We start from the raw sequence: 9,520 nt of genomic DNA, 5'->3' as shown, positions 1-9,520 counted from the left end.
GATCGGGAGGAGGGAGAGGATTCTGGATTGGAGGTCGAGGGGGAGGAGGTCGAAGGGGAAGGAGGAGGAGGTTTGGATCTCCGCCATGGCGAATTGAAATGGGAAATCTTAATTAATTTAATGTTGGTTAGGGGCTGTTTGGTTGTTGTCGGTGAAGTTGTGTATTTATGACACAACTTCGAAAGTTTTTGTCCACCTCATCAATTTCACTTTTATAATTTTCTTTGTTTGTTTTTGATTCTATTGGAATCATAAAACACTTGTTTGGTTTGCAAAATGGAATTTTAATTGTTTGTTTGGAAAGTGTAAAAAGTGGTCCCTACTCAAATGATCATATTGGTTGGAATTATTTTTTATTATTTTTTCCTTTTTTCAATGTTAACTTTCTCCTAAAATCATGTCTTTTTTTTATGAAACCACTTTACATGCCACATCACCATATGAAATCACTTTACACTATTTTCACAACTACAAACAAACAATTGAAAGTGATGAAAGCTGACATTGGGACCCACTTTTTTGCACTTTCCATCCTTTTACATGGTAAAAACATACAACCAAACAGCCCCTTACTGAAATTGCGTAAATTACAGTAACACCCCTGGTTACTGAAATTGGGTAAATTACAGTAACACCCCTGGTCTTTTAGAAATTTGCAGTGAACCCCCGTGAGCTTTCGGGATCACGCTACGCCCGATAACTTTTTGGAATTGCAGAAAACCCCAGAAACTTCCCGAGTTTTGTAGATAGCCAACATGAATTAGAATTTTTTTTTTAAATGGCAGTTTTAATGTTATTGGAGGTTTGGTGTACTTTACCCTAAAATGCAACTAGTCTAGGTGTTAATTGTTTAGTACTGGGATATGGAAATCCAAATTCAAATCACAATTAAATGGTCTGGTGTAACTCTAATCTTACATTTTAGACATCATATCAGTTCTTTACTATTCGAAAACTAGTCCTTCAAATCACTAAAATTGTTTTCTGGCCCCCACTTCTTATAAGTTGTTACCAAAGTAGCCCATCAAATCAAAAAAATGTGTAATTATTTACAAATTAATCCCCCCAGGGAAAATTAACAGTAACAAGATATATAAGACTTTGGGATCTAATAACAAAAAAATATGTGTGTAATAGCTACGGACCGAACTATTTTGTAATGGGGTACTTAAATCTTTAATAACTTAAAATTAGCCCCTCAAATCACTGAAATACTGTTATGCCTCACATTTTTTTATAAGTTGTTTCAAAAATCATCCTTCAAATCATCAGAATTGCTATTGGATGCACCAATTCATGTAAGTTATCCCAAAGCAATCTCTCTAACCTAAAGCAACAAAAGAAAGATACGAGAATCGGAGGACCTAAGAACAAGCTTGATGAGTTTTGGGACCGATCAAAATGTTAACATCCACCCTAGTAACCACATCCTATATTCTCCCTCCTCACCCCACAAAAAATAAAAAATAAATAAATAAAGTAAAAAAATAAACCTCTCTCCCTCATCTCACTGGAGTACCACGGCCGGAGTCCTCACCGCCGACTCAATTTTGGTGTTCCGACCGTTTTGTCGCGGCCAAAACCTCTTGTTGGTTTAGGATTTCGGTTGAAATCCAAGAAACTACTTACTTTTCCTCATCGATCTCCATGAGCTCGATGAAAGAGACGTCGCGGATCTGAGAGCCACCTGGACTCAAAGCCTCTAGAGCCGAAACGGTTCTTGATTCTTCCCGATAAGTTTCTGGATGTTCTTGGAGCTTTATCTTGCTCCGTTGTTTTGCCACTTCCATACTTAATGTGAGGGACTAATATCCAAACAACCTAAGAATCAGGGGATCTATTAGTAATTTCTGAAATGTGAGGGATAAGTTTCAAAATAACCTAAGATTTGAAGGGCCTGATACAATTTCAATTATTTGAGGAACTAATTCAAAATATGAAAAAAATTAAGGGAGTAATAGCAAAAAAAACATGGCGCTTCTTAGATCTTTAGGTAATCCCAAATTAGTTCCTCCAACCACCAAAATTACTATTGGTCCCACAATCTCTATAAGTTGCTTGAAAATTAGTCCTTCAAACCATCAAAATTACTACAATATCCCTGGTTTGTACAAGTTATTTCATTTTAATCCAATCTAGGCCTTGTTTGGCAAGGGGTTAAGTGAAAAATTAAAAGGGTTTAATCCCTTCTCAACCCTCCGAACATGTTCAAAGGGCTAACAAGTATACGAGGTTTAAGAAAGGTTAGTAAATCCTCCGAAAGAGGTAGGTTAAGTGACATCGCCTCTAGAAGTAAGAAACGAAACTTTTAAAAACAATAATACAGTAACTAATTTAGGATATTTACGACAATTATGCACTGACCTTTTTAATCCTTCTTTGTTTGCCAAACACAAAAAAAAAAGAAAAATTAGTAATTCATCTTAACTATGAAGTCTAAACGGAGTTGAATTATTTTTAACTTCTCGTAAAAGGTCAACTAAGTTTGTTAAGTTTGTCCTCCTTAATCTTTCTCGTAAAGTAAGAATTGAGGGATCTAATAGCAACACTGATGAATTTCTGTGCTGATTCGCAAATATTAACTTCTACCCCAGTGGCCCCCGGCTAATCACCTCCCATACTCTCCCCCCACCCACCCTCATCCTTTTCGCGCCACTCAAAAACCGCCAATTTCCCCCCAAAAAAATCCACTCTCCCATCTCCACTCTCTCCCTCCTATCGCCGGAATACCATGGCCCGCCTATCTCGCCGCCGCCTGGATTCAAGCCTCCGGAGCCGAAGCGGTTCTTGATTCGGCCCGATAAGCTTCTCGATATCCTTGGATCTTCCCTTGCTCTGTTGTTTCGCCTTGGGACCGGAGCCCTCGTTCTAGGGTTTTGGTTTCCGCCCCTTCTTTGTTCAGTTAGTAGATTTAGGTGCTGGTTATGTTAATTTAGGGAGCGCGGTTATCGGGAATTGAGTTGAAAGATTTATTTTTGCTATTAATTTTCTAGGTTATTTAGATGTTAGTAATACAGCATATATGTTGTCGCCTATAATCTTCTTATTTTATGGTTTCTATTAGTAGCAGTCACAAATGTGAATTACTTAAATTGAAAATTTGTTATACGAACTTCTATTGAAAACTTTCATTATTTCATACCATAAATGTGCATGGTTATATCTATATCAATATAGTTGATGGCTCATAAACTTGATAGCAATTTGATATCATAAAAGGTGGCGAACCAAAATTTATATTCCACCCTTGCTCCGCATTTCATGTCTTATTATTCCCACATTTTCCTTTTCAACGTGAAGTGTTGGATTATATGGAGAGAACCGAACAGCGATTGAAATCAAACCTCTTCTCGTGATGGGACTATATTAGTTACTCTCAGGACAAGCATTATTACTTGTTCTAACATGTGGTAATCGGACCTTGTGGATCCAATAGATCAGATATAACTAAGGCATTGTAGTGCACTTTATAATATATATTTTGTTATCCTTATGACCCTTATATATTTTCATTTTGTTTTTCAGATATTCAGTATCAGTTGTATCAGGAGACAAAATCCCATCCAACGAATATGCTATGGGTTTCGCAGGTAAAATTCGACTTCTTATGTACTAGGGACTTGGTTTTTTACTATCACTTTCAAATTGACACGTGATGGAAATCTTACTGTAGTTTAGGAGTCGTGCCTTTTCCAAGTAACTAATGCCTCCCTGGTTGTTTGCTCCTGCTAGCAGATATTGGAAGCATGATATACCTGAATTCATTATTAGGGATATAATAAAAACTGTCCAATGTCTTCCCTGAATTTCAATTACTACCTTAACTGAACAATATGTCTAATTTGTGCTCTTTGAACTAGGTCTGAAGTTCAAAGAGACTTCAAGGTTGGGGCCAAGGCCGAAAATACCTATTGAAATTTATGAATTTGAGGGGTAATTCATATTTCTTTCCATCAGTTATTAAGTAATTATATAATTTTGAACCGTTACTATTATTTATCATATTGCAACTGATTCCTCCTTTTGTACTGCATGTCATATATCATATGGTCATCAGCTGTCCGTATTGTCGAAAAGTAAGCCATTTCCATTTTTGAAGTCTTAAATATATTTCTAGTTGATGTCTTTTTTTTCTGGATAATCAAAATTTTACAAAATTCTTTCATCTTTTTATCTGGGGAACTTTCCATAAAGATCACAATTTTCTTGTTCTTTGTATACTTTAATGTGTTGGATGTGATTTCTGAAATTTTAACAGGTCAGGGAGATTGTTAGCGTATTGGATCTTGATGTTTTATTCTATCCTTGTCCAAAAAAGGGTCCAACCTTCCGTCCAAAAGTGCTAGAAATGGGTGGAAAGCAGCAGTTTCCTTACATGGTCTGACAACATTCCTTCATTTTCTTCACACTTTTTTCAGATAAAAAGTGTAAACCAATATATACTAATTGTGTTTTGCCGCAAGACAATTCTTTGATTTCATTTAATTCCATATCCTCTGATCAAGGATTTGTTGGCCAAAATTTCATATCTCACTTGGACTTGCCTTGAGAATGAGAAAATTTTCGTTCTCTGATTTTATACTTCTATTTCAGGTGGATCCAAACACCGGTGTGGCTATGTATGAATCAGATGATATAGTGAAATATCTGGTTAACAAGTATGGTGAGTATACTCACATTTCATTTATTTTATTAAATACACGATCAATTTACATTGTTATCAATAATTCATAAACATAAGTTTATAAGAGTTCTTCCGTAGTCACTGATAAATCATTGCTGTTAAAATGGAATTGAATAGTGTTATCTCATTTGCGGTAACAGTTTTACATACCAGGCAATGTGTTATGTATACTTAAAGGTTGACGTTATCTGCCTTCTAATCTATGGGAATAACATTCCCCATTATATTCTTCTGCTCAAGAGAAAACGCTTTCATGGAATCTCATAATGTACATTATTTTGGACATGCCATCTTCTTTCTTTCTTTTCCCCCCTTTTTTCCCTTTATTTTTGAATGATGGAATTTCCCCTAATAGACATTTTTTCGATGTGCCTTGTCCCTTAATGTTTTTTTATTTTTTTCCCCCGCCATGCATAACACAAATTTTCTCTGTTCAGGGGATGGAACAGTGCCTTTGATGTTGTCACTCGGTATGCTTACTGTAAGTCTTGGAGCAATTGTATTGGAATAACCAACGTATATTTGAATTTTAGACTGGAACCACTTACCAGCACATTTGGCTTTCTGTAGCATTGCTTACCCTTATGTTCTTTTTCGTAGATTCTTACTGCAAGGCTTGCAATGATGGCTCGTAAGAGGAAGGCAAGAATGTAACCTCTTTCTGTTATCAGATGCACATTAGTAGTTTTCTGTACTTCTGTTCTAGGTGTTCTTCATATCCTGTAATTTGTAGTGTGAAACTATAAAATTTTAATCTTTGTTTAAAATCTGTTTCATAATTATTTTGGTAAGTTCCTATTGAAGACCAGCCATATTTTCATATAAAAATTTGCCGCACTTTATGAGGTAACTATCTTGAGTAGTTATTTCATATAGTTGCTGCTCTTTATTAACTTTTCACTTGTGAGATTTCCTGTCAATCATCTCTAAGTTGTACTAAATTCCTATCTGCAGGGATATTTCTATAGTCCTTCCAAAATTCCACCTTCGCCGCTTGAGTTGTGGGCATATGAGGTTATAACATCAAATTTTATTCAAAACCCTTCGCTTTTTTCTGTCACGTGCAATAGTGTTATTATTATTGTGTAGTTTTTTATTCCCGGCAACTGATACATGGTTCACTCTTATAGGCTTCTCCTTTTTGCAAACTTGTTCGTGAAGTCCTTGTTGAGCTAGAACTGCCACACATACTTCACAGGTTCATTTTGTATTACTTTAAAATATTTCATGCATATAGTTAATAATGTAAATTTGTCCACATTGATTTTTTTTTCTTTTTGACTTTGGCTGCAATAGTCAGTTCAAGTTTTTTAGGGTTCTCATATTCCAGTTAGAGTAGACTCTTTTGTTATGTTGATATATTCAACTTGTTTTCCTAGTTACCAAGAAAACCATATAGGATATGAAGTATAGTTCCACCGAAGTAAAGTGAATTGAAACTTATAGTAAAATTCTAATGCTTGATCAACTTGTTACTTCAACGCGAAATTCACTGATATATGTGGGGTTGGTTTGTTAACCTATATAAAACCCATAAATTTTGATTGACTGTATCTCTTATTTTTCTCATGAAAAAAGAATATATTCTAGTAGCATACTTCACCTATCAACTACAGAGTTGTGTCCCCTTTTCAGTTTCTTCTTTAACTATTGCCGTTCTTGTTTATGCTCTCCAATATAATGACGTTAGGAAACAGTAAAACTATGATTCTGAGATCCACCGCAAAAGTAGTAGGGACAGGGATTCACAACATTTACATGCTCGCATGTTATAAGGAATTGTTTCCTTAGTAGGGACTTGAGGATGAGTGATATAGCAATCAGAAGAGTTTGTGCATGTTTGTGCACAGAGTAAGCGTCCCATTCCTTGGAAGATATAAATTAATCCACATCCAAATGTTCAAGGCTGTAAATAAACCCACCTTGTTCCAAACCCAAATTAAAAGTTCGTGCCAGTATCTGAAATGTATATTCCAGATGCATACACATCTTTGTTTGTATTCATCGATTGTAGGAAGCTCGTCTAACTTCTTCACATGGTTCTGAATAATGATTCCTGAAAGTGTTTGGAATTCCTTCTCGGTTTGTCTTTGGGGTGTGTAACCTTTTTTTTTGGATTGACTTGCTTAGTCTCCTCAGACTTAGGGCCCCTAAAATGTTAACTACTTAAAAATTACTCAAATATGGAAATGAACTTCTTACTCGTCGAAGTGCGTGACTTTTTTAAATTTTTTGCATCATCTTGAGACATCTTCTCTGTTCGTTGATCTCTTTCTTTTTAATTCCTTCGTAAACACTAAGAAAGTTTTTTGAATGTAGTTAGATATGTATTCTTCCTAGTTTTTGTAGGAAATTTTTCTGATGATAAATTAGAAACCTAATAAACTGTTTTAAAATGGAATGCGTATTCAATTATGACAACATGTTCTAATAAACTTCTATTGCAGTGCTGCTCGTGGGAGTCCAAAACGACAAGTTTTATTTGAGAAAGCTGGCCATTTTCAGGTTTCAATCTTCGATCTTCCCCAATTTCTCACCTTTTCTTCTGGAGAATGGAAGAATCCTCTAAATGATATTATCTCTCTCTTGTTGTAATGTGATCTTGAATAAAGATATACTACTTTCTTCATCAGAAACACAATATTCTCATTGTAGCTCATTTGCAGGTACCTTATTTAGAAGATCCAAACACTGGGGTGAAAATGTTCGAAAGTGCAGAGATCATAGATTATCTGAAAGCAACATATTCTCTTTAAGAAGCAGAAGCCTCTCTACATTTAAATGACATGGTATAAATTTAAAATATTTTGTTTTACTTCAGAAATATTCTACTTATTTCCCTTCCTTGCGTTTCTTATATCTATCTTTTACTTGGTAAGCCGTTCTTACATGTACAAAGCTTTGTGTGATGTAGCTGGCTAATGGTCCAACAAGCAAAGAATATTTGTTTTAATCATGTTATCAAAAACTCTAGTTTCATGATGACCATGTTCATCTCTTGTACTTGTATTTTTAACCGTAAATGTGGTTATTAGTTCGAAATTGCCTGAGTATATTGTGAGTTGTATTGTAATATATTACACATACAATATATCCCACTGGGAACAAAAGTATTATAGTGTATTCTTAATTAAAAGGAGCTATTTTTATGGCAGTTTATTCTAGTTAATCTTTTTTAAAAATTCTTTTATCAAAATTGCCATTGCAGCTGTGATTGAGGCATCCGGAAAGGGCAGCATTTATTTGATACTTCCAGGTTTTTCCATCCTTTAAACTCTCTGCATTTTGAACCTTTTGGAGTAATATTGTCCCTTGTTTGCAATAAGATTTTGAATAAACCTCGTCAGGATGGTAATTTATCATTATACTTAATTGGCAGGCAAATTACTAAGAAGATCCCAGCACTGAGAGTGACATTGCTGAGCATCCCGAGCAACTTATGATCTTCAGGAAGCACAAGGTCTGTTTTTTATTTGAAATCTAATACATCAAGAATTTGTTATTTTCTCCTCTCTTCACATCTGGTGTATAGATTTTTTTTTTATCTTTTTTTATTTTATAAAAGTTGTGAATGTTACGACTGGTGTATAGGTATCTGGTGTATATATCATACAACACATCCTTAATGCTTATTACAAATTGTCCATCTTGACCTAGTATTGGGATTACTTCTTGTGTCTAGTTTGGAGTGGAACGTAGTCTGAGATCGTTTTTCATAATCAAAAGTATCCCAAATCATTCTTGAGTTTCCATTCACATTGTCTGAATTATTCATCAATAGTCCAGGTATTGTTTCTAGCGTGCACACTGGTGGTCTGATGGAAAAGCCTCGACCACAAAGAATTTCAAAATTAAAGGGACATGTTGTTTTGATCTTTTTTGAATAAAAAAAGAGGCTTTTGTCAGTCTTTGTGAAGAGTTAAAGAGAATTGAAAAACTATAAACATTCCAGAAATGTGACAGTACAAAAACAATTAGCAATATTTTTATTTGTGCTTTCTCATAATGAACGACAATGGTGTTGGATAGCAGGTTCCTAATATGTTTCCTAATTTGTTTTGGTAATAGGTTATTGGGATTCCTAATCTGTTTTGGTAACAGGTTATTAGGATTCCTAATCTGTTTTGTTTTTTATTTTAGAATTCCTAATATGCTTATGATTTTAGGATTTCTATATATATGGAACAATTGGAAGAGAGAATTGAGAAGAAAATTAGGGATATTTGGAGCACAGAAAAAAAGTATTTTCTGAGCTATTGGTTAGGATTTTGTTTGGAGAGAATTAGAGATTTGTTGGTGAGATTAATTGGTGAGTTTGAGTGATTTGTAATCTCAGTTTGTAATCTTCTTCTCTATTAGTGAAAAACCTTATCCCCTTCTTACCCTGTGGACGTAGGCAACTTGTCGAACCACGTTAAAATTGGTTCTTTGTGTTTGTGGCATTGATTTGGTTCGTTTGGCCTTCTCTCGACGTTCATTTGATTTGATTTCTTGTAGCACGTTGGTTTGGTTGTTTGATTTCCGCAACGCTCAACAAGTGGTATCAGAGCTCGGGCTACGCTTGGGCTATTTGGAGGAGTAGATCGTTTTGGAGGCTCGCCTAGGGCTTCGTTTGGTAATACAGGTGAGATCTTTTTGGTAAAGTCTCTATCTTTTTTAGTTTTGGATCTATTCTTCATTTGTTCCGTATTTGTTTTGGTGCTTTGAGAAAGATGGTCGGGAAAGAATGAGTTGTGGAAGGTACTTCCGGCGTGAAGACCGTCCAAAGTTTAAATATCCACTCTATAAAGATAGATATGGAGAAGTTTAATGGCACAAATAATTTTGTTCTTTGGA

General features: G+C 35.1%; 1 protein-coding gene across 1 annotated transcript; it reads left to right on the top strand.

Moving 5' to 3' along the window:
* LOC109826873 lies at window positions 1,160-8,330 on the top strand. Its single transcript, XM_020393889.1, has 15 exons — window positions 1,160-1,164; window positions 2,595-2,873; window positions 3,526-3,590; window positions 3,861-3,933; window positions 4,058-4,076; window positions 4,259-4,378; window positions 4,594-4,663; window positions 5,122-5,165; window positions 5,285-5,326; window positions 5,639-5,698; window positions 5,815-5,882; window positions 7,132-7,189; window positions 7,351-7,473; window positions 7,893-7,940; window positions 8,064-8,330. Exons 1-13 carry the CDS (start codon window positions 1,160-1,162, stop codon window positions 7,438-7,440), a joined length of 993 nt encoding a protein of 330 aa, XP_020249478.1. The 3' UTR covers window positions 7,441-7,473; window positions 7,893-7,940; window positions 8,064-8,330.

This window comes from Asparagus officinalis, chromosome 10, assembly GCF_001876935.1.
Source record: "Asparagus officinalis chromosome 10, Aspof.V1, whole genome shotgun sequence".
Lineage (NCBI taxonomy): Eukaryota > Viridiplantae > Streptophyta > Magnoliopsida > Asparagales > Asparagaceae > Asparagus > Asparagus officinalis.
The sequence above is the reverse complement of the archived record's forward strand: the minus strand, read 5'-3'. Positions and strand labels throughout refer to the sequence as shown.